Raw genomic sequence first — 26,380 nt, forward strand, 5'->3', positions numbered from 1 at the left:
CCTATTCTGCGTAGAACCTCCTCATTCCTTACTTCCTATCCTCACCGATTCTGCATAGAACTTTCTCATTTCTTACCTTATCAGCCCACCAAATTTTCAGCACTCATCTGTGGCACCACATCTCAAATTCTTCGATTCTATTCTGTGCTAGTTTTCCTACTGTCCGTGTTTCACTACCATACAAGGTTGTGCTCCCAATAAACAGTCTCAGAAATTTTTTCCTTCAGTTAGGGCCTATGTTTGCTACTAGTTGACATATCTTGGCCACGAATGCCCATTTTGCCAGTGCTAGTTTGCTTCTGATGACCTCTTGCTCTAACCGTCATTGGTTATTTTGCTGTAAGGTAGTAGAATTCCTTAACTTCATGACCATAAACCCCGATGTTAAGTTTCTCCATTTATTTCTGGTACTCACCCCCCCCCCCCCCCCCCGCCCCCCTCAGTGACTCAGTGATCCATGGACCTTGCCATTAGTGGGGAGGCTTGCATGCCTCAGCAACACAGATAGTCGTACTGTAGGTGTAACCACAGTGGAGGAGTATCTGCTGAGAGGCCACACAAATGTGTGTGGTTCCTGTAGAGGGGCAGCAGCCTTTTCAGTAGTTGCAGGGGCAGCAGTCTGGATGATTGACTGATCTGGCCTTGTAACATCAATCAAAACTGTCTTGCTGTGCTTGTACTGTGAACTGCTGAAAGCAAGGGGAAAGTACAGCCAATTTTTCCCGAGGGTATGCAGCTTTATGACAATGGCGTCCTCTTGGGTAAAATAGTCCCCCATTCGGATCTCCGGGCGGGGACTACTCAGGAGAGCATTGTTATCAGGAGAAACAAAACAACTGGTGTTCTACGGATCGAAACATGTAATATCAGATATCTTAATTGGGTAGGTAGGTTAGAAAATTTAAAAGGGGAAATGGATAGGTTAAAGTTAGATGTAGTGGGAATTAGTGAAGTTCCATGACAGGAGGAACAAGACTTCTGGTCATCTGAATACAGAGTTATAAATACAAAATAAAATAATAGTAATGCAGGAGTAGGTTTAATAATTTGGGGGGGGGGGGGGGGGGATAGGAACACGGATAAGCTACTATGAACAGCACAGTGAACGCATTATTGTAGTCAAAATAGACACGAAGCCCACTCCTACCACAGTAGAACAAGTTTATGTGCCAACCAGCTCTGCACAGATGATAAAGACTTTGAAGAAATGAATGGTGCAATAAAAGAAATTATCCAGATAGTTAAGGGAGACGAAAATTTAATACTCATGGTGGGCTGGAAGAATAGGAAAAGTAATAGGTGAATAACGACTGGGCTAAGGAATGAAAGAGGAAGCCGCCTGACAGAATTCTGCACAGAGCATAACTTAATCGTAACTAACACTTGGTTTAAGAATCACGAAAGAAGGCTGTTTATGTGGAAGAGGCCTGGAGACACTGGAAGGTTTCAGAGAGATTGTATAATGGTAAGACTGATATTTAGGAACCAGATTTTAAATTGTAAGACATTTCCAGGGGCAGATATGGACTCTCACCACAATTAAAATTGAAGAAATAGGAAACATGTAGGAAATTAAGGAGATGGAACCTGAATAAATTGGACTAGAATTTACAGCGATTAGTCATTTCAAATTCAAGGTCTTTCCCAGGTTTATCAGAACAAATTTTTTCCAGGTTCCTTTTTTCTTTTTTTTTTTAAATAAAATATGACAACAAAACATCCTTTTTTTCAAAGGTATGTTTGATAATTATTAGAATCTCAATAATTAATTCCAAAATATTTCTTTGGTAGTATTAATCACAGACATGAATTAACATACTTATAAAATGTTAAGTACTACATTTTTATTTACAGGTAACAGAAAATGTGAAATAAAAATTACAAATTTTGTTCATATATATATATATATATATATATATATATATATATATATATATATATATATATATATATATATACACACACACACACACACACACACACACACACACACACACATTATTACTTACTGATCAAAGGTAACAAACTCTAGAAAGTATCATGATAAAAAATGAATACATATATTTTTTTTTAAATTTTCTGTCTCTTTTGAAATCTTTCAGGCCATCATTCAATATACTTGCTTTTTTTTTGGTTCCCAAGTCTTTGATTTCAGCTTGTTTTTGTTTGTTTAATAATTGTTCTTCCTTTTATCTTTCACATTCCTTCTTATTTTTCATATTGTCTTTGCATAAAGAATGTGCACTGCAGATCAAATGTGTAAGATGTTGAAATTGAGAATTCCATTAGTGTGCTTGACCATGTCATATATGATCTTCTCTCAACAGCATTTCCATGTGAGATTACTAAAATTATTTGCACAAAGTATCAGAAATTTCTGCATGGTTTTGAAAATAATTTCATGATATTAATCCAGCATTCATCGAGACGGTTTTCATTTCCTTTTAAGACGTCATCTTGTATCCAACTCTTTTTTTTCTCTGCAAATCTCCACAAATTCAAGTTTGACACAGTCTAGCTTTGAATCTGACATTCTTCCATTTGAAACCAAAATTTCAAGACACATTGTGAACCTTCTGTGAGTTACTTCATGGTTTAATGAGATTAAGTTGTATTTTTTTTTTTTGGGGGGGGGGGGGGTTGATCTTTCTCACAACTCCTCTAGATTGCTGATAATGTATGTTCGCATGCTTTTTTTTAATTATTATTAGCAACAATATTTCTTCTTCAGATAATTTTCTTAATTTTTTTTATTGAGCTTCTTGCAGCAGACTTTAGATTGCACTCTTCTTTAAATCCTTCAAGTCGATGTTCATTAACATGACCTTCTTGTTTTTTAAGATGCCTAGTTTCACAACTCACTGCATCAAATTGTTTATACGACTGTGTAGTTCATCATTTAGAAATGGAGCCATCTGGACATCACTCAGAAATGAAAGTAAAAATGGATCCAAAAAATGTGCTGTTGAACTGAAGAATGTCAGTTTTAGAGCCCGACAATTTGTCGTAGACAGCTTTAGAAACAATTCTGAAACTTGATGACTGAGGAGTGGTTTTCAATTTCTTTATCCCAGTAACATAAATTTGAAAACGTTCAAGAATTTCAATAGCTTTCTTAACTGCACTGGCACTTTTGATTTATCTTGTCCCACAAAATGGCGTAGGAAAGAATGAAGATACAGTTATCTCAGTATACTGTGGCCTCCATACACGTGAATAATAAAATAAATATGAGGGTTGGAACTTTAATAGTGGCAACTATTTATTTACAGCACATACAAAATAGATACGTGTTTCAAAGTTTTGCTGACCTTCAAAGTAGTCACCACTGTTGTGTATAACCGGTTGCCAGTTATTTGAAAGTCATATGATACCCTTAGCAGTGCCAGTTGTGCTGACAGTTCGAGCAGCACAGTCTTAAACTTTTCTCGATTACAGTCCCGCAAAATGATGAAAGAGAAACAGTTTATCCTTACTAGATGTTAGAATTTCATTTGGTGAAACTTTAGCTTCAAGCAGGATGTTATACATCATTACTTCTTTATTACATTTCTTTCTTTATTACATTTATTTCAGGCATCTGAGGCTGTTTTACACATGGGAGTTGAATTCTATGAAGAATGGGGGTTGGAGGGTAATGGTTCAGCACTAAATCAGATCACTGAACATTATGTATGAAACCAGACATAAACAGTAATGAAATCCTAAACTCAGATTGGAATGTATACCGCAGAGACAGGCTGGACAGTGAAGGGGGAGGCGTGTTTATAGCAAAAAGAAGTGCAACAGTATCGAAGGAAATTGACGGAGATCCGAAATGTGAAATAATTTGGGTGAAGGTCACGGTTAAAGCAGGCTCCGACATGGTAATTGGATGTCCCTATAGGCCCCTGGCTCAGCAGCTGCTGTGGCTGAGCACCTGAAGGATAACTTGGAAAATATTCAAGTAGATTTCTCCACCATGTCAAAGTTCTGGGTAGAGATTTTAATTTGCCGGATATAGATTGAGAGACTCAAACGTTCATAACAGGTGGCAGGGACAAAGAATCCAGAGAAATTTTTTTAAGTGCTTTATCTGAAAACTACCTTGAGCAGTTAAACAGAGAACCAACTCGTGGCAATAACATATTAGATCTTCTGGTGACAAACAGACCCGAACTATTTGAAACAGTTAACGCAAACAGGGAATCAGCGATCATAAAGCGGTTACTGCATCGATGATTTCAGCCATAAATAGAAATATTAAAAAAGGTAGGAAGATTTTTCTGTTTAGCAGAAGTGACAATAAGCAGATTACAGAGTACCTGACGGCTCAACACAAAAGTTTTGTCTCAAGTACGGATAGTTTTGGGGATCAGTGGACAAAGTTCAAAACCATCGTACAATATGCGTTAGATGAGTATGTGCCAAGTAAGATTGTAAGAGATGGAAAAGAGCCACTGTGGAACAACAACCGAGTTAGAAAACTGCTGCGGAAGCAAAGGGAACTTCACAGCAAACATAAACATAGCCAAAGCCTTGCAAACAAACAACAATTACGCGAAGCGAAATGAAGTGTGAGGAGGGCTATGCGAGAGGCGTTCAATAAATTTGAAAGTAAAGTTCTATGTACTGACTTGGCAGAAAATCCTAAGAAATTTTGGTCTTATGTCAAAGCGGTAGGTGGATCAAAACAAAATGTCCAGACACTCTGTGACCAAAATGGTACTGAAACAGAGGATGACAGACTAAAGGCCGAAATACTAAATGTCTTTTTCTAAAGCTGTTTTACAGAGGAAGACTGCACTGTAATTCCTTCTCTAGATTGTCGCATAGATGACAAAATGGTAGATATCGAAATAGACGACAGAGGGATAGAGAAACAATTAAAACCGCTCAAAAGAGGAAAGGTCTTTGGACCTGATGGGATACCAGTTCGATTTTACACAGAGTACGCGAAGGAACTTTCCCCCCTTCTTGCAGCGGTGTACCGTAGGTCTCTAGAAGAGCGTAGCGTTCCAAAGGATTGGAAAAGGGCACAGGTCATCCCCGTTTTCAAGAAGGGATATCGAACAGATATGCAGAACTATATCTCCAACATTGATCAGTTGTAGAATTTTGGAACACGTGTTATGTTCGAGTATAATGACTTTTCAGGAGACTAGAAATCTACTCTGTAGGAATCAGCATGGGTTTCGAAAAAGACGGTCGTGTGAAACCCAGCTCGTGCTATTCGTCCACGAGACTCAGAGGGCCATAAACACGGGTTCACAGGTAGATGCCGTGTTTCTTGACTTCTGCAAGGCGTTTGATACAGTTCCCCACAGCCGTTTAATGAACAAAGTAAGAGCATATGGACTATCAGACCAATTGTGTGATTGGATTGAAGAGTTCCTAGATAACAGAATGCAGCATGTCATTCTTAATGGAGAGAAGTCTTCCGAAGTGGGAGTGATTTCAGGTGTGCCGCAGGGGAGTGTCGTAGGACCGTTGCTATTCACAATCTACATAAATGACCTTGTGGATGACATTGGAAGTTCACTGAGGCTTTTTGCGGACGATGCTGTGGTATATCGAGAGGTTGTAACAATGGAAAATTGTACTGAAATGCAGGAGAATCTGCAGTGAATTGACGCATTGTGCAGGGAATGGCAATTGAATCTCAATGTAGACAAGTGCAATGTGCTGCGAAATACATAGAAAGATAGATCCCTTATCATTTAGCTACAAAATAGCAGGTCAGCAACTGGAAGCAGTTAATTCCATAAATTATCTGGGAGTATGCATTAGGAGTGATTTAAAATGGAATGACCATATAAAGTTGATCGTTGGTGAAGCAGATGCCAGACTGAGATTCAGGTGGAAGAATCCTAAGGAAATGCAATCCGAAAACAAAGGAAGTAGGTTACAGTACGCTTATTCGCCCACTGCTTGAATACTGCTCAGCAGTGTGGGAATCGTATCAGATAGGGTTGATAGAAGAGGTAGAGAAGATCCAACGGAGAGCAGCGCAGTTCGTTACAGGATCATTTAGTGATCGCGAAAGCGTTACGGAGATGATAGATAAAACTCCAGTGGAAGACTCTGCAGGAGAGACGCTCAGTAGCTAGGTACGGGCTTCTGTTGAAGTTTTGAGAACATACCTTCACCGAAGAGTCAAGCAGTATATTCTCCCTCCTACCTATATCTCGCGAAGAGACCATGAGGATAAAATCAGAGATTAGAGCCCACACATAAGCATCCCGACAATCCTTCTTTCCACGAACAATATGAGACTGGAATAGAAGGGAGAACCAATAAAGGTACTCAAGGTACCCTCCGCCACACACTGTCAGGTGACTTGCGGAGTCTGGATGTAGATGTAGATGTACATTAATTGGGTCGAAATTTGTTACTGGAGGTTCAGAATGTTGCATGAAAGCATTTAGAGACAGCAAATTTGCATTGAAACCTTGGTGTTTTATGTTCTTAGCATCACTTTCAAAGATACTTTTCCCCATACTGAAAACAATCATCACTTTCTTGCACGAAGTACAAATAGCATTTGTACTCAGAATGAGATTTTCACTCTGCAGCAGAGTGTGTGCTGATATGATACTTCCTGGCAGATTAAAACTATGTGCCCAACTGAGACTCGAACTCGGGACCTTTGCCTTTCGCAAGCAAGTGCTCTACCATCTGAGCTACTGAAGCACGACTCACGCCCGGTACTCACAGCTTTACTTCTGCCAGTATCTCGTCTCCTACCTTCCAAACTTTACAGAAGCTCTCCTGCAAACTATGCAGTTTTGCAAAACTTCGCAGCAGCTTCTATCCAAAATCCAGCCCTGGTATTTACCTTCTGTCCAGAGTTGGAAGCCTCTCAACAGTAGTTTGTGGCCGAGTTACACAAAGACCCTCACAGGACACACAATTTCAAACCATTACTATTCTGCGAGCAGTGTTTTGTTAGCCATTAGTGACACAAATGCATTTCTGCATGGCAAAGTGTACTGCCTGCAGTAATTCTGGACACAAGGACAAAGTAGCTCCTCCACTCCAATGTCCCAGGACTGGGTGCAAGGCGACCCAGGAAACGGTCTCCCAAGCCTGGATTTCAAGATGTGAAGTTTGTACAGATTGTCCTCCCAACGTCCATTAAGCTGATGTTTATACAGATTGAGATAGAAAACAACCATTCACCTTACAGACTGATACTGGATCATCAGCTACAATCATCAATTGGAGTATGTAACAAGCTACTGGGTCTCCTCCACTGCACCCTTTTGAGACCAGATTGTGTAGTTTTGGTAATGACCTCATTCTCATGGTGGGGTGCTTACAGATCAGGGTCTACCATGGCACGACAGTAGCCGCAGCTTGGATTTTAGTGGTCCAGCTACCGACCTCTGCTGACGCTTGGCGAGGTATCTGGTGGTCCGTAGCTCTTTGTTTGCCTCCTAGCAGTCTGTGTTCACACTTCTTGTTTCCGTGTGGCTGCTACAGAGCGTGCAAGCACCATCTACTTTGACCCGCACATAACTGTCATGAAGGTTGTGCCCCTGGTCGCCATAGCAATTACTGTATGACTTGGAGATTTAGATTCAATATTTTCCAAGCTTTCTCTGAGAAGCATTCCGTCCACACAACTGAGCAATGTCAGGATTTGATTCATCTTTGCCTAGCAGAACATGATTCTACATGCATCGCCAAATGGTCATAAATTTTCAATACCAGGAACAGAGGAAACATTTAATATTTAGACACTCATTACACAAATGTTATGATATAGACTCACTTGTGATAAATTATTGTCACTCTCTTTAGTGAAAGAGTCCATTACGGGCACATGCTGGAAATATACAAGTTCTAAAGAGACCAACTCCAATGAGGCAACAAACAAGATGCTGATCACAATCTGTGCAACCAAAATATCACAAATCTCTTGCATGATACACTTCACAACAGATGAATTTGTCTTGGTAGTAAATATGTCTGCCTCTTGCGATCAAGAGGTATTATAGAGGTCCTTTTTTTTTCCTCTCCGGGAGTACATCAAGAATTATCAATACACAACATTTAATAATTCCACGAGTACTGTAAGTGCCAACAGACAATACACATGTATCACTTAGGTTATAATTAAGCAGCATTCAAAAATCCATGAAGCTATTCAATGGGAGTATACTTTGAGCAGTGTTTATGAGAAACCTATTTTAGGTTGTACAAAACATTTTGCACAAATAAATACCCTCTGTCACGCGATATTTGTGTGTGCTCATATTTTCCAAATGAAAGGAATTTTAATATCATCTCATATATTCAATTATAATAATACACCTAACGTACAACTGCAATCTTTACGACTTACTTGACCAAACATGAAATGCCACATGTCTTGCAAATGGAATAAAGCTATTTAACATGTAAGTGCTTAAACTGCTCACTTGGTTACTACCTTAGTTCCATTCGATAATAAATTTGTTGGATCTAAAATAAAAACCTTGTATCAGTGTTCTGTAGCATATATATTAACAGTGGGAAAACTAATTGCTTCAATACAAACCTGACGGCTCTGGGTAAAAAGCAATACTCGATGCCCTTGTTTCTTCCAAATTTTCAGAAGTGATTCAATGACAATCATTTTACCAGATTTCTTCCAGTGACCATATCTTTGCTCTTCTGGCACATCTTCTTCATTTTCCTGAAACAATGAAATATTTTTTAAATATCTGCAAAATATGAACATTAAATATGAAGAACCTTACACACTGCGGACTGCATACTACATGATGAGTTTCAGATTCCTTCAACATGAGCTAAATAGAAATGAAAAGTATGGAAAATATAAACTTAAAGGGCAGTGAAAACTGTAAGTCAGAAATAACAAAATGTACATGACAAAAAACAAGCCCATTCTAGAGATGAACAGAAACACATGAAATCAGTATTTTGAAGATCCACTACAAGCTGAAATTGACTTAGTATGTTTCATAATGATATTACATGTGATCATCTATTAATTACCTCAATTCCTCTCTCTCTTTTTAACGTATCTGAATATCACAGAAAAGTACAGAATCAGATTCTCCACATTGTCTTGAGAATGGCAAAACATCACCTCAAAAAAAGAAATTGTAAGGTACAACTAGACCATACAAATAAATATTGAAGTTAAGACACCACAACCCATAATTGTAGTTGGCAACAGGGAGTGTGGTAAAATGGAACTAGTATGGTGACACTGTAAGTGTTCAGGGAAGAGACAACAACAGCCAGTGTAGAAGACATAAGTACACCTGTCTAACATCACAATGCTTTGCTAGGTGTGGTCTCACTGGAGCTGGTAACGCATCACCTTTCTATAGCCGCTTTGCTGACTGATCCATTCAATGATTGGGGGAGGGATAGTAGGGGGGCAGCCTCAGCTTAATGTGGCTTTTGATGATTGATTTAGTTGTATTGTACATGTGCTGCAGGTACAATGGTTGGACTCCAGGTAATGAGCAGAAGTAAGACCACTGCATACAGCTCCTGAAGATAAGGACTTGGTCATCATTAAAATATTGTGTGCTAAAACTGAATCACAAACTATATTGGAAATATGAAAACATACCATCAATTACTTACAAAAATGGCTCTGAGCACTATGCGACCTAACTTCTGATGTCATCAGTCGCCTAGAACTTAGAACTAAGTAAACCTAACTAACCTAAGGACATCACACACATCCATGCCCGAGGCAGGATTCGAACCTGTGACCGTAGCGGTCGTTCGGCGCCAGACTGTAGCACCTAGTACCGCACGGCCACTCCGGCTGGCAACTAATTACACTTGGAAAACTTCAGGTTATGGTTGATTTAGGTTTACCACGATTCCCTTGGGGAACAAATTTTTTTCTTTGAAACAGCTGCAGCCAATACTTTCTTCAGTTCCTACTAGAATTTGCCTCCCGCAAAAGGCAAAGGTCTCCAGGTTGAGTCTCAATTCGGAACACAGTTTTAATCTACCAGGAAGTTTCCTAATAGAATCATGGTTCTAACTGCCTCATTCTGAATTACATACTAAATTCTAATATAAAAGTAAGTTGTGAAGAACTTTGACCATCAAAGGTACCCCAATAAACGAAACACTGCAAATTTTCTGTACATAGATACAAAAGCGGAATGTGTGTCTAATTACTGATCACACTAACGAAAAAATGTTAAAAGCTGACATGTTACAGCTTACACATCCACTTCAAGGTTAACGATCTCCCATAAAACTATTGTTTCTTTCATAAGAAATACTCTTGTTGACAAATGAAAATGTCAGAAAAACAAAGGGCAAAAACATGTTGACAAATGAAAATGTCAGAAAAACAAAGGGCAAAAACACTGATATTCAATGGAAACAACATTTGAAACAAATTACACTGTTTAAACAGTTCTGTGACTCAGCAGTCATTTCTATGTTATTACAGGGAACAATTTTAAATCACTAGCGTAAAATAGTTACAGCAACACTATCAATTACAATAAATAAGTGTTCCATTTTCTAACACTTACACCAAGACTCTAATTCTGATCACTTTTCACTGACAGCTATTTTATTTTAAACTGTTTCCTGAATTTACTCCACTTTTGTCTTCACCCTGGAAATGAGAAACTGGCATTACACAATCTCTTACACAATAGTTCAGAAAATTAATGCTTGATCACTGTCTTTTGGCATTTCCCTCTTACAAAATTTTTTTACAATGAAATAACTACATTAGTTTATTTGTAACTGGATGAAAACTGTGATAAACAATATACTGAAAAAACATAGAATGACAGATTCTACACTGGACAAAAACATACCATTTTCAATGACAGGGAGCACATAATTATTAGTTGATGTTTTTATTGCCTAATGACAACCATGCATACAATGCAAACACACAAGTCATAAGAAAACAATCTGGAGTATTGCATTTTAAGATTACTGATCTCCACTCAGGAAGGAAACTTGTTTTTAGTCAAACAACTCATGTAGAAGTATTGCTCATCGGTGGCCCAAGTTATCATCGAACTCTGTGAAGCCTGTAGTTAGATGAGCCTCTCATGGCACTTCTCAGAAGTGCTTCTAACACTGATCGATGATCAATTTGAAACTCATGTCTGTATTGGGATAAAATTAAATAACAAGAGTTAACTAATGTGTGATCTGGGGACACTTGCAACAACTGGTGGTGGTCGCACCTACTGGTTGAAAAGTTGCTGTCAGGTATATTTTCATTCATTCATATTGTATCCTACGGGGAATACACATTTTTAGTTTTGAGGCTCATATACTTCTCATTATTCCACGTAAAAGTCTGTATTATGTTACAATGTATTAACAAGGGAACAATCCAGAAGGATTTAGTGTAGAGATTATTCATAAATAGCTCTTCAAACATATGACTTGTACAATAATATGAAATCTTAATACGATCTAATGTAAGAAGTAAGATGCATACTGCTCAGCTAATTCACAGGCATGCAATTTATTATTTCAAAATATAAAGAGTGATTCACAATTCTTACTTAAGGCTTCTAGGGATTGTAGGGGGACTTGGTAAATGAAGTTTTGATAAGGAACCCACTTCCAGAAATGTACCATATTGAAGTAGAATTAGTTTGAAGATCAGTCCACTTTCAAATCTCCCACTTCATGGAATTCACACAGAGAACACAATGAGCTCTGTGCTGTGTGCTGCAGGGGCACATGGCATGGGCACTGTTTCAAATACTTGTCTTTGGGTTCCCGTCTATGTGATGAAGGGCTTTCTCTTCAAACTTAAGAGTGCAGTGTGCCTGTGGAAAACCACAGCCAACCCTTCTGGTTTCAAACATATCAATTTCTCGCTGCTGTTGTAGTCAGACAAAGTTTTTCTGTGATATCATAACTACAATAGGAATTGACAACAGCTCTCTCTTCCCTCTTCTCAGCCCGTGTGCATACCGTAAGTGGGAGATCAGAAAGTGACCTAGTCTTCAAACTTATTTTATATCCAAATGGTAAATTTCCGGACATTGATTCCTTATCAAAATCAGTCATCTATTAAATCCCCTCTATGACCTCTAGAAGTCTGCAACTTGAATAACTCTGTATAAATCTATTCTGGATATTATGTTGGTTTCATCCAAACTGCATCAACAGCAGCTCTGCAGTTTCTTTTCTCTTTGTATATCAATCTATAACACAATGCGTAAAAAAGATACAACTGGAATGCTTAAGGATGGTTCTAATTACCATATACCATACCAAGTATCAACTTTTTGCTAAGCTATTACTGAAAGAATCACAGTAACTTACACCTCTGAAAAGTTTAGGTCCTCCAGAGTACAAATCTGGATGGTTGCAGATTTTACGGAGATTTATAAGGCCGAGGAACACTTTGGTATAGCCTTGAAGTATGCGTTCCACTTCCCCAGAGTCCAAGTAAGCTTTGTAATATTGACGCTGTTCATCAGTAAGCCGACAGAAAAGAACATGTTCAGTTTTTTGAGGCAAGCGGATGTGTGCCTTCACATCACTTTTCATGCGTCGTAGAAGATATGGTGAAATGGTGTCTCGCAATACTGTTGCACAGCGGTACGCAGTTGCAACCTGAAAAATAATAAAGATTGTTCAGCCATGCATTTGCTTCCCACTGTCTAGTCAAAAACTACACAGTTACATTTGTGAGAGTGAGTGTTTGTGTGTATATTGTCTACTTTTGACAAAGGCCTTGTTGGATAAAAGCTATCTTTCCAAGAGTCTTTCTGTTGTGCCTTTCTGTGACTCAGCATCTACAATATATGGCGAGTAACATTGTCTTCTCATTATATTGTTACATTCCATTCTTGATTTTCCATTGCTTGACAGTTAAAAGGATGGAAGATTAAGAATTCACAACCTGTTGACAACAAGGTCACTAGCAACATGAGCATAGGCTTACACTGCACAAGGCTAGGGAAGGAACTGGCCAAGTTAGGTTCAAACAAACCATACCAGCATTCACATTCACTGATTCTGGAAAACCTAAAATTGGATGGCTGAATGGCAATCTGAACTATGCTCCTGAACACAAGACATGGTGCTGACAGTGAAGACATACTAGAAATGTTTAGTAGTAAAACCATATCAATCAGAAAACTAAGCCTTGACCTTGGCTGCCCACTGAAAATGAGAGCAATATGAGAGCTGTGGCTTAAGTGTCATGTTTAGACATTAAAATATTCTAATTAAAACCATGACAAAATATTTCCCACTATCCTGAACTGTGAACAGTCTATAGGTGACATACATTTGTCCTATGATTAGAAACATTAATTTTAGGTATTTAATCAAAAGCCAGATTTGGTATCAATATCTGAACACAGTACATATATGAATTGTATGTTTCACTTGCATTCATATCAAAGGCACAGCTGTAGAATTAATTAATTAATTGTAAATTGATTTGTTATATGCAAGAGTAATATGTGGGTTGGAAGCGTTTTAGTGTTAGATGCATTTGATTTTCTACTACAGGAACTGTAGTGCTTCACTTTGAAGCGCTATGTTTTGATGGGGCTATATTGTCTTAAGGTTGAGTCCATTCTTGTTTTCATTTCAAAGCCTATAATTTTTTGTACAATTTTTCTTTATTTTGATATTTACTTGTAGCCTTTCCCTAGCATTCATAGTGGTGTTTTATGTTGTTTTGCTTAACTATTATTTGTTTATGTTTTCAACATTTGACACCCTTTGTGTTGTCTGATTTGACATGCGATTCTGTTGTCCAGTAATTTACTCATGATATATGTTTACAGATGATGTGTAACATCCTAAATGGGTTGTATCACTTACAGTTCTGAGAACGGCCAGTAAGACAAAATCTACCAAACTGTGATGGGTTCCCCATAACTGCACTTCCACAATGAAAAGGTAACATGAAATTATAACATCTGTATTAACACTGCATTATTCTGGGAAGGGAGGTAGTATTTCTGCAGTAATTTGAAATATGGGTTATTATATGAATCTAGTTGCAGTTCTTCTAGATGAGGCTTAATTTATGGGAAGAGGTACCTCTTTTGTTATTTAATGAAAAAAAGAGAGAAAGTTTATCATGATAATCTGTTTGTAGCACCACACATCAATGGATCAAACACAGAATGACTATGACAAATGTTACACAAGACCTGCAGATATAGAATGTAAGAACTGACAAGTGCACATTTCTGCATGCTCAGGATGAATTCTGATCTATATGTAATTTATCATTCCAAATAAATATAAATTAACATCGCTCTAGACAATATATATGCATTCATTACAGAGCAATGACAAAAAATAATTATTTATTTATGAGGTTTAAATTTAATGTTTATCCCAAACTGACTGCAAAGCACTAGTATTTGGCAAAAGCAATCATTGACTGTAAAACATGGAGATATTCACATACCTGTACCTCTGAAGCATTCGCATATCCACCTTGTGTAATTGGAACAGCTAACTGTGCAAGAAATACTGGAAGAGTGCCTAATTTACCAGGAAACACAAAATCAAAGAGAGACCACAATTCTTTCAAACTATTTTGCATTGGTGACCCAGACAAAATAATACGATGAGGTGTACGGAACATTTTTACTGCAAGTGTAACCTGAAAAGAAAATGTTCTTTAGCTTGCTAAACAGGAACCACATATAATTCTGTAGGTTTCACCCTGAAATTGTGTGGAAATGAAATTATACAGGTTACCTGTGCATCAGGGTTTCTAATTTTATGGCCTTCATCAAGTATTACATAGTGCCAGTTCTTGGCTGTCAGGGCATCCTTGTGCTGTACAACACCAACATATGATGTAACAAGTATTCCCTTATTGGAATTTATTATACCAATCAGTGACTCCCTTCGTCCTGCAAAATCAGTGCAACAGAGTCAGCTTTAGAGTTACTATCAAATGCTTCCAATGGGAACAAATCAATTGTTAAGATGCAAAACAGCAGCATATTATTAGAAGTACACGAAGTCCATTATTTACAAAAGATTGAAAATGGAAACCATACTGCACCAGATGTGAAACTTAGAGAGGGAGAGCACCAGATGTGAAACTTATAGAGAGGGAGATTGCTTTAATCCTGTACATAATACTTGGATATACGTCACAGCATCGGGCCACCAGTGCACTACACTTTGGATTTTCTGGCAGCAGCATCTGCACAGACCAACCACCAGAGGCTGCCTATGGTGGGCCACATTACGACAATTGGTGGAGAGTGTGCTGTTCACTTCCATGTGCTTGGTCTATTGGTTGTTCCTTCGGTTCCTCTGGCCATGGAGGCAGTGCTCAAATCTCACCTCAAGCAACTGCAGGATCTTACAGTTGCTATCATTAACTTGTTGGCCACTATAGCTTTGCAGGCTCCCATGCTGTTGGCATACCCACTGACCTTTCCCCATTATGATGATGTGGCCGAAGACAGGGGAGCTTATGAGAAGCGGCTTTGGCAACAATCCCTCACCTCTGGTGTCACTGATGCAAACATGTGTGAGACTTTGTTCCTTTCTTCTATTTCCCCTTGTACCTACCAATTGTTGTGCCAGTTACCCCCTCTCTCCAGGAACCTATGTTGCTTTGATTTAGACAAAATGAGTTGGCTGTTGTCAAGTCGTCATTGTAAATGGATGCATGTCATTGCTGCACATTTAGGGTTCTATCATTTTCTTAAACAGCCTCACCAGTCCTACCGAGATTCGACGCCCAAACTCCATGGGCTCAGTCACAAAGGTCGGTTAGTTCCTGACAAGGAGTTGCATCAACACGCATTACAGTGATAGAATCCACCTTTGCCTGAAGTGTTAAATGTTGCTCAATCTTTCGAGGTGTCTTGAGCTACAAGTGATCAGATTGAGGCTTGGTGTGATATCACTGCAGTGGCTCCTGTTCCTGGTCATCGGCCGTAAGTCAGTTCTCGAGGAGAGGATGGTGTGGCAGCCGTCCAACCACAGCCTCTGCGCCATGCTGGACAGTGTCACACCAAGCAACAGTAGCACTCCGAACTCTCGTCTTACCTATGAATTTCGTGCAACATGACAAAGGCCTGTGTGCCTAGGTGCATGGCTACTTGCAATGATTAAAGGAAGAAAGGACATACAGCATCTGTGTGTTATTTCCAGTGCCCTCCTATGGACATGGATGTTAATATTGAGGTGTGAGTGATGTACAAAGTGCTTAGGATAAAAGTGGACATGGGGGCTGCCATAACTTTACTGCAGTCACAAACAAATGTGAATTTGGGATCTCCAGCATCGTTTCCTATTACTTGATGTTTGTCGAATTGCAACAAGCAGTACATTCCAATTTTGGGGCAATTTATGGCTTCCATTATGTATAAAGCCGTGGTTCATTCCTTGACTTTTTTGGTAGTGGATGATGCTGACACCGCAAATTTGTTCAGACTGTATGCTTTCAATGATTTTAGTTTTTCCATTTCAGACATAGTGCACCTCGTTTCTCACCACTGCATTACCATCACTTACATTCTCTGTGTTCCAAGTTTTGTCTCTTTTCTCAGATGGGTTAGGTTTGCCACTAATTGTGAAGCCCACGTTACCCTGACACCAATGGCACAGACACATTTTTTTTTGCATGCTCTATTCCAGTGGCTTCCCATGATCAAATGGAAGCAAAACTGGACAGATTGATGTTCTTTGGGGAGGGGGGATCATACAGCCTATTATACCAAGTGAGTGGTTTTCTCCCTTGCGATCGCAAAAAGGGTAGTAGTAGATGAATAAGATTGGCTAATGTTCGATGCCAAGGTAGCCTCTGAAGGGCCGGCAACCAATATTACACCACAAAGGACAAGGTTGTGTACGCCCAAGGCGTACCAACAGCACCATGGTAAACACCGGCTATTTACATAAAAGATAATGAAAACAAACATTCCGAGCACTACTTCCTGCAGGGGGAGCTCGAGCCACGGCCTGCAAGGAGTATCACTATGCCAAAACGTAACTGACTGGAGACAGCTATTTAGAGGCTAGAACCAGCCTCAAAGGTCAGTTCAGACCGGATGCTGACCTCGTGTACTGCAACCGTGGAAGATTACATCTTCGTCTCTGAATTGGACTTTTACTACTGTGTGTGTGTGTGTGTGTGTGTGTGTGTGTGTGTGTGTGTGTGTGTTACCACAAACCTTTGTGGAAAATTAGAAGTGAACTTTTGTTTGCCTCAATTAGGAGACTAGTACTGGCATAGTTATTGTTACCTTTCGTTTGTTCAGTCATCAACCTTTTGAACTTAGCTCAATAAAAGTTGAGTTTGTGAAAAATTGCGAATTGTCAGTCACAACACAAATGGCGATGAGTTGGTGTCTGCGTCTCTCTTCCTCATGGTGGAAGTTGTCCTACAGCAGCTGGTCCAAAGTGTGGATGACTTAATACAAGGTTTTAAACAAGTTTTGCAAGAACTCTCAGGATACACAGGAACATTTATTTACAGAACTCTTGCAAAACTGCCCGGTTCCGCCGCCACCCGCTGTTTCCCGATTTCTACGAGGATGCTGAAGACTGGGAAACATATGAGAAGCGGCTCCAGAAGCATTTTCAAATCCACCAGGTTGTCCAGAAGGCTGCTCGTCGTTCCTACTTTTCGTCTCAGCGGACCAGTCCAAATTTATGTTCTCTTGACAAAACTCCAACCTCGACCTCTGGATTATTTGACTTTCTCCCAGATTTGTGGAGTTCTACGCACCTTACAATTGACGACAGTTCCACGTGTTGGCTGCCCGTGTCCAATTTTACCAGTCGCAAGAAGGGTGGCCAATCCTACCACCAGTGGGCACTGGAATTGCAAGGTCTCAGCTAGAAATGTCACTTCAGCACATGAGTCTCCAAAGAATATTTGCAGACAAGATGATCCGCGACCACCTCATCCAGGCCGCCCCTGATGCGGCTTTCCAGCGCGATGCTCTCTGATTCCACAATCCTATTCTGGACCAGATCATTGATCTAGCATTCAAGTACGAAGTCTCTATGGCAGCCAACAAGCTTTTGGAAACCTGCATGGAAGTGGCGGCCCTCCGCTACCATGACGCCTCGGAGCCCGTTGCATCACTGGCGGAGGTCGAAGACGTTGCCACCGTCCGTCCCAATGACCGGCGACAGCCATCCTGTTCTGCACAACGTCGACAGGGCAGCCGCCTTGTCCAGGAATTTGTGCATTCAGACGGCGTATTGTGCAGTGTGTACCCATAATGGACATGTCAGTTCAGTCTGCCAATCTTGGGAGCCCCCTCCTCATCCGGCTAATGACCGTTGGGGGTCTATACTCATGGATGTCAACCAGGTGCAGTCTTCGGGAACTTCCAAGCTGATGATCAACGTTCAGGTCAACGGTCAGCCCCTGCAGATGCAGGTGGATACTGGAGCAGCAGTCTCACTGATCAACTATTCCTCTTATGCAAAGGCTGCCCCCCCCCCCCCCCCCCCCCCCCCACGACGCCCACACCTCGACGCCGCCTCATTTATTATAAGCAAGCGATCGCCCTCTTTTGTCAGTTCATGGTTTCCGTCATGTATAAATCGGTTCGCCAGGAAGTTACCTCCCTTATGGTCAACAATGCGGCCATGGTGGATCTCTTCGGGCTGGCTGCCTTCAGGGCCTTTGGCTTCACCATAGACAACAATGTTCATATGGTGTTTTTCCAGGTTCCGTTCTTGGTAGTCGATACCTTGTGCATGTTATTCCAGGACCTCTTCTCGCCGGGCGTCGACTGTGCTCAAGATTTTCATGTGTCGCTCCAGCTGAAACCATCTGCCCGCCCGTAATATTCCCGAGCCTGGCAGGTTCCCCATGCCCTCCAGCAGCCTTTTCAATAAGAAATGGACCTTCTCACCATGGAGGGAGTCGTCACTCCAGTCCGTTACAATTCGTGGGCGGCACCCTTGGTCGTCCTCAGGAGACCAGACGGGAGTCTTCGAGTTTGTGGTGACTTCTAGGCTACGCTTAACCCTCGGCCACAGGTTGAAGACTATCCCCTCCCCCGTCAAGAGGACCTGTTCTCCAAGCTCGCAGGGGAACAATTCTTGCAATGGCCTACCTCGAAATACCTTTAGATGAGCCTTCTACTCACTTGGCCATCGTCAACATACCATTTGGGCTGTTCCGGTTGAATCGCCTCAAGTATGGCATCGCTAGTGCACCGGCCATCTTTCAGAGTCACTTGGAACAGCTCTTGCCAGGTTGCATAAACTACCTCGACGACATCGTCGTCACTGGCCGTACCACAGATGAACACCTCAGTCATCTATGACAATTTTTCCTGCGCCTGCGGACTGCGGGCCTAAAATGCAAACTTGCTAAATGCTCCTTTATTAAACATGTTATCTCCTACCTGGCTCACATCATTTCCTGCAATGGCATATCGCCTACCTCCTCCCACACCACCGCTATAACGGCCCTTCCTCATCTGCGCGACGTCCACCAATAGCGGTCTTTCCTGGGTAAAACTGCTTATTATCGAAAGTTCATTCCCTCCAGCGCCCCTCCATCACCTATGCCGATGATCCCCAGCTTGCGAATCAGCTTTCCAAACCTTAAAGAGGAGGTTGCACTCTGCGGCCAGTCTCATCCCATATAACCCATTTCTTCCTCTCCTCTTCGCTATGGCTGTCCTTTCGCACCGTCTACTGGATGGATTAGGATGCCCGGTGGCGTACATACTTAATTCCCTTACAGAGGCCCAATGCAAATATTCTTAAATTGAGAAGGAGGCCCTTCCCATCGTGTTTGCCTGTAACAAATTCCTCCCGTAGCTTTACAGTAAGCGTTTTCGCTTAATCACTAACCACAAGCCGCTCGTTACCTTATTTTCCCCATCAGACCAGTTACCCACAAAGACTTCCCATGACCTGCAGCGATGGGCCCTATTTCTTTCATGTCTTAGGTACGCCATCCATTTCCGGCTCACCTCCCAGCAAGCCAATGCCGAAGCCTTGTCTCAGCTCCCCTATGGCCAGGATTCGGCATTTGATTCATCGGACCTCCTAATTTTTCAGGTTGATGACAACATACAGGATGCGTTAGCTGCATTCCCAGTCATAGCTGAGAGGGTGGCCACACCGACGACCGCAGATCCGCTCCTCCACCTGGTGTGCCGCTATGTTCTCTGCAGCCGGCCAACGCTTCCTCCACCTTGCGTCCAGGCTGACCTCTGATTCTTCTTCTCCACCCACCATCATCTGGTGGCCATCAACAGGGTACTCCTCTGTGCTGAAAATGACGCCACTCCAGCAGTCATTGTACCAACTTCCCTGTGGTCCTGCATTCTCCACGTCTTACATCAAAGTCGCTGGGGTATTGCCCAGACGAAAACCCTCGCACATCGCCATGTCTTCTAGGTAGGCATGACAGTGGATGTGGAGTGCATGGTTCGGGGTTGTCGGCAGTGTACCCAGCCCTTCACACACCGCCCCAGTCCTTCCAATCCTGGTCGGCCGCTTCCCTCCCATGGGAATGAATCCATGTTGATTATGCGGGACCCTTCCTCGGTGCTTACTGGTTACTCGTCACAGGTGCCTACTCCCACTTCCCTTTCATTATCCGATGCTCCTCTATCACCATCATGGCCCTCTCAAAAATATTTTCCACTGAAGCCCTTCCTGTCACCTTGGTATCAGACAAAGTGCCGCAATTCACAGTCAAGAGTTCGCCAAATTCTGTCACGATAATGGTATCCACCACGTTTTGCCACTCCTTTCCATCCCCAATCCAATGGAGACGCGAAGCACCTTGTTCGCACTTTTAAAACTCAGATGAAGTAGTACATGGAGGACCGTTCTCCGGAAGAAGCTCTTGCATTATTTCTCAGTACCTACAGGGCCACGCCGATGGGTGACAAGAGTCTACATCTACATAGCCGAACTGCTCTGTGGTCACCCTACTGCATCTCCTCCTGCCACAGGTTGGACCTCGCACCCTGCCAGGTGCTTTCCGGTATTCATCCGGCTCAAAGGTGTGGGCTTGCAGTTTCGGGCCCCGGCCCAGCTGACTTCTGGGGGTCATTATATGGCCCCGTGGTCGACAACGGTTCGACGTATGCCTGGGCGACTGGTTGGTTTCGTGTCACCGCAACCAACTGCGTCCTCGTTTCCTCAAGCAGCTGCAGCCCACAACGCCGGCTCCTCTCTCTCTCCATTGCTGGTGCCTTCCTTGGGGCCTATGTTGATGCCCTCGCTTCAGTTGGTGGAAGATCTTCCCAGAGATAGCCAGCAGTCGCTGGCTGCTAGCCCTGCACTGCCACATACTCTGGACCCAGGAGAGCTCCGGGACCTTCCCCTGAACCAACTTACTGGCTCTTGGACGACGCAGACGTCCCCATGCTGCTTGCCCAGGCCGACGTCGCCTCGCAACCATCACTGCTGCGGCGTTCCAGCTGCCTCGTACCGAAAGCGGTGACCTACTCTCCAGTGGCCGGGTCCCACCATCTCCTTCAGGAGGACGTAGCTGCAGATCAGCCTACAGCACTGGGCTATATTGGTACTCTTTACCCTGTGGTCACCCGTGCCACACCACCTTTTCCTAGGGAAGAGGGGTCTTTGGAGCCAAGGTAGCCCCTGACAGATGGCAACCCATATTACACCATAGAGGACCAGGTTGTCTATGCCCAAGGCGTACCAAAAGCACCATGGTAAACACCGGCTATTTACATACAAGATAATGGAAACAAACATTCTGAGCACTACTTCCTGCAGGGGGAGCTCGAGCCACGGCCTGCAGTTAAGTATCACTACGCCAGAACGTGATTGACTGGAGACAGCTATTTAGCGGCTAGAACCGGCCCCGAAGTTCAGTTCATGCCGGATGCCGACCTTGTGTACTGCAACCATGGAAGATTACGTCTTCGTCTCTGAATTGGACTGTTACTAGTGTGTGTGTGTTAGTTACCACGAACCTTTATGGAAAATCAGAAGTGAACTTTTGTTTGCCTCAATTAGGAGACTTGTACTGACATAGTTATTGTTACCTTTTGTTTGTTGATCACTCATCAATCTTGTGAACTTAAATCAATAAAAGTTGTGTTTGTGAAAAGTTGCGAACTGTCAGTCACAACAGCTAGCTTCCCCTCTGCGGAAACTTAAATTTCACTTAAAACTCAATCTGTCACTGAAACTTATCCTTTGCCCCATCTTGACAAGTTATTGGTTAAATTCACTGAGGGTCAGATTCTCTTCAAAATGATTTATGTGAAGCCTGTTTACAAGGTTCTGTTGAAGTTTCTACTTGAGTCCTTGTGCTTAACAAGCCCTGTACCAATATCAGTGTCTCTCGTTCAGTGTGGCTAGTGCATTGACAATTTTTCAGCGTTTTTGTAGTGTGTGTTCTGGGGTGCATGAACTATCTCAATGACATCATTGTGATGGATGCATCCATGGAAGAGCATTTACATAACTTTCACCTTTCTCATGGTCTTACATAAGGAAGGGTTGAAATGCAACTTGGCAAGTCACATTTCTTTCATCATCCATTGCGCATTTGGGGTTCGAGGTTTATTAGGGTGGCGTTAAGTCTTTACATAATCATGTCACCACAGTCACGACTCTGCCTCACCCTAAATGCGTCAAATAATTCAAGCATTTTTAGGTAATGGGTTCCTTTTAAGAAACACCAGTAAAATTATAATGACATAAATGTCTGGTCTTCTGGGTTCAAAAGTCTGTGAAGTGGCTGGCTCTCAAAGTGTTAAGCTTTAAATGAGAATCAAATTCTCCGCTATTTAAGAAATTCAAACCATGTTCACACACATAACATAATTAATCTTGCATAAAATGAAATTTATTTTGAAAGTAACACTTTTCCAACCACCATTCACAACATTTTCCCACAATCTGTTAGAATTTATTTCAGCAATTGTCAGAGAGCGCCAGGGAACGGCGTTACTGTGCATGCGCAGCTACGATGACATATGAAGCCCATATGTGATGGCATCCTCTTGGGTAAAATATTCCGGAGGTAAAATAGTCCCCCATTCGGAACTCCGGGCGGGGACTACTCAAGAGGATGTCGTTATCAGGAGAAAGAAAACTGGCGTTCTACGGGTCGGAGCGTGGAATGTCAAGATCCCTTAATCGGGCAGGTAGGTTAGAAAATTTAAAAAGGGAAATGGATAGGTTAAAGTTAGATATAGTGGGAATTAGTGAAGTTCGGTGGCAGGAGGAACAAGACTTCTGGTCAGGTGACTACAGGGTTATAAACACAAAATCAAATAGGGGTAATGCAGAAGTAGGTTTAATAATGAATAGGAAAATAGGAATGCGGGTAAGCTACTACAAACAACATAGTGAACGCATTATTGTGGCCAAGATAGATACGAAGCCCACACCTACTACAGTAGTACAAGTTTTTTTGCCAACTAGCTCTGCAGATGATGAAGAAATAGATGAAATGTATGATGAGATAAAATAAATTATTCAGGTAGTGAAGGGAGACGAAAATTTAATAGTCATGGGTGACTGGAATTCGGTAGTAGGAAAAGGGAGAGAAGGAAACGTAGTAGGTGAATATGGACTGGGGCAAAGAAATGAAAGAGGAAGCCGCCTGGTAGAATTTTGCACAGAGCACAACCTAATCATAGATAACACTTGGTTCAAGAATCATAAAAGAAGGCTGTATACATGGAAGAAGCCTGGAGATACTGACAGGTTTCAGATAGATTATATAATGGTACGACAGAGATTTAGGAACCAGGTTTTAAATTGTAAGACATTTCCAGGGGCAGATGTGGACTCTGACCACAATCTATGGGTTATGACCTGTAGATTAAAACTGAAGAAACTGCAAAAAGGTGGGAATTTAAGGAGATGGGACCTGGATAAACTAAAAGAACCAGAGGTTCTACGGAGTTTCAAGGAGAGCATAAGGGAGCAATTGACAGGAATGGGGGAAAGAAATACAATAGAAGAAGAATGGGTAGCTTTGAGGGATGAAGTAGTGAAGGCAGCACAGGATCAAGTAGGTAAAAAGACTAGGGCTAGTAGAAATCCTTGGGTAACAGAAGAAATATTGAATTTAATTGATGAAAGGAGAAAATATAAAAATGCAGTAAATGAAGCAGGCAAAAAGGAATACAAACGTCTCAAAAATGAGATCGACAGGAAGTGCAAAATGGCTAAGCAGGGATGGCTAGAGGACAAATGTAAGGATGTAGAGGCTTATCTCACTAGAGGTAAGATAGATACTGCCTACAGGAAAATTAAAGAGACCTTTGGAGAAAAGAGGACCACTTGTATGAATATTAAGAGCTCAGATGGAAAGCCAGTTCTAACCAAAGAAGGTAAAGCAGAAAGGTGGAAGGAGTATATAGAGGGTCTATACAAGGGCGATGTACTTGAGGACAATATTATGGAAATGGAAGAGGATGTAGATGAAGATGAAATGGGAGATACAATACTGCGTGAAGAGTTTGACAGAGCGCTGAAAGATCTGAGTCGAAACAAGGCCCCCGGAGTCGACAACATTCCATTGGAACTACTGACGGCCTTGGGAGAGCCAGTCCTGACAAAACTCTACCATCTGGTGAGCAAGATGTATGAGACAGGCGAAATACCCTCAGACTTCAAGAAGAATATAATAATTCCAATCCCAAAGAAAGCAGGTGTTGACAGATGTGAAAATTACCGAATTATCAGTTTAATAAGTCACAGCTGCAAAATACTAACGCGAGTTCTTTACAGACGAATGGAAAAACTAGTAGAAGCCGACCTCGGGAAAGATCAGTTTGGATTCCGTAGAAATGTTGGAACATGTGAGGCAATACTGACCCTACGATTTATCTTAGAAGCTAGATTAAGAAAGGGCAAACCTACGTTTGTAGGATTTGAAGACTTAGAGAAAGCTTTTGACAGTGTTGACTGGAATACTCTCTTTCAAATTCTGAAGGTGGCAGGGGTAAAATACAGGGAGCGAAAGGCTATTTACAATTTGTACAGAAACCAGATGGCAGTTATAAGAGTCGAGGGACATGAAAGGGAAGCAGTGGTGAGGAAGGGAGTGAGACAGGGCTGTAGTCTATCCCCGATGTTATTCAATCTGTATATTGAGCAAACAGTGAAGGAAACAAAAGAAAAATTCGGAGTAGGTATTAAAATCCATGAGGAGAAATAAAACCTTTGAGGTTCGCCGATGACATCGTAATTCTGTCAGAGACAGCAAAGGACTTGGAAGAGCAGTTGAACGGAATGGATAGTGTCTTGAAAGAAGGATATAAGATGAACATCAACAAAAGCAAAACGAGGATAATGGAATGTAGTCGAATTAAGTCGGGTGATGCTCAGAGAATTAGTTTAGGAAATGAGACACTTAAAGTAGTAAAGGAGTTTTGCTATTTGGGGAGCAAAATAACTGATGATGGTCGAAGTAGAGAGGATATAAAATGTAGACTGTAGACTGGCAATGGCAAGAAAATCATTTCTGAAGAAGAGAAATTTGTTAACATCGAGTATAGATTTAAGTGTCAGGAAGTCATTTCTGAAAGTATTTGTATGGAGTGTAGCCATGTATGGAAGTGAATCATGGACGATAAATAGTTTGGACAAGAAGAGAATAGAAGCTTTCGAAATGTGGTGCTACAGAAGAATGCTGAAGATTAGATGGGTAGATCACATAACTAATGAGGAAGTATAGAATAGAATTGGGGAGAAGAGGAGATTGTGGCACAACTTCACCAGAAGAAGGGATCGGTTGGTAGGACATGTTCTGAGGCATCAAGGGATCACCAATTTAGTATTGGAGGGCACCGTGGAGGGTAAAAAATCGTAGAGGGAGACCAAGAGATGACTACACTAAGCAGATTCAGAAGGATGTAGGTTGCAGTAGGTACTGGGATATGAAGAAGTTTGCACAGGATAGAGTAGCATGGAGAGCTGCATCAAACCAGTTTCAGGACTGAAGACCACAACAACAACAACATGTTCATATGTATATAACATTATGTCTTATGTTAGGTCATAAATAAAAAAAGGACATCAGAGGATACTCCAAGAGCATCAGTATTTTGTAAACCATACTAAAGTAACTCGTCTCACAGTGAATGTTAATATATATCCAGATTCACAAAGTAGCAGGCCGCAACCTGATATTAAGCTTTTCAGTGTGGTTTTCGGGATGGAAATTTTCTTGGCGTGCTGGTGCAGTATTATCTCATGTTTGGTTCTTTATTATGACGTAACACAATACATGCCAGAAGATAAAAACATGCATTTGAAGTTCAGCACACAGTTGACACTAGCCAACAGTATTTCAAATAAACTGACTGCCTCTGCAAAAAAGATTACTAAAAACCAAATTTCTTCAGCAAACTGTCAAAAATTACTTCATTGTTCTACAAGGCAATTAATGCCTGACAGTCACAAACCTGGAAATAAAATAAAATCAGCAAACTGAAAC

General features: G+C 41.4%; 1 protein-coding gene across 1 annotated transcript in view; it reads right to left on the reverse strand.

The window, feature by feature from the left end:
• Window positions 1–26,380, reverse strand: part of LOC126335541 (DNA excision repair protein ERCC-6-like) — a 126,756-nt gene that overhangs the window by 38,133 nt on the left and 62,243 nt on the right. Inside the window, exons 11-14 of the mRNA XM_049998928.1 lie at window positions 14,692–14,849; window positions 14,396–14,593; window positions 12,280–12,573; window positions 8,525–8,662 (exon numbers count right to left, since the gene is read on the reverse strand). Coding sequence (XP_049854885.1) covers window positions 8,525–8,662; window positions 12,280–12,573; window positions 14,396–14,593; window positions 14,692–14,849 — 788 coding nt within the window. The remainder of the gene's footprint in view (window positions 1–8,524; window positions 8,663–12,279; window positions 12,574–14,395; window positions 14,594–14,691; window positions 14,850–26,380) is intronic.

The sequence above is a fragment of the Schistocerca gregaria genome, chromosome 2, assembly GCF_023897955.1.
Source record: "Schistocerca gregaria isolate iqSchGreg1 chromosome 2, iqSchGreg1.2, whole genome shotgun sequence".
Classification (NCBI taxonomy): Eukaryota; Metazoa; Arthropoda; class Insecta; order Orthoptera; family Acrididae; genus Schistocerca; species Schistocerca gregaria.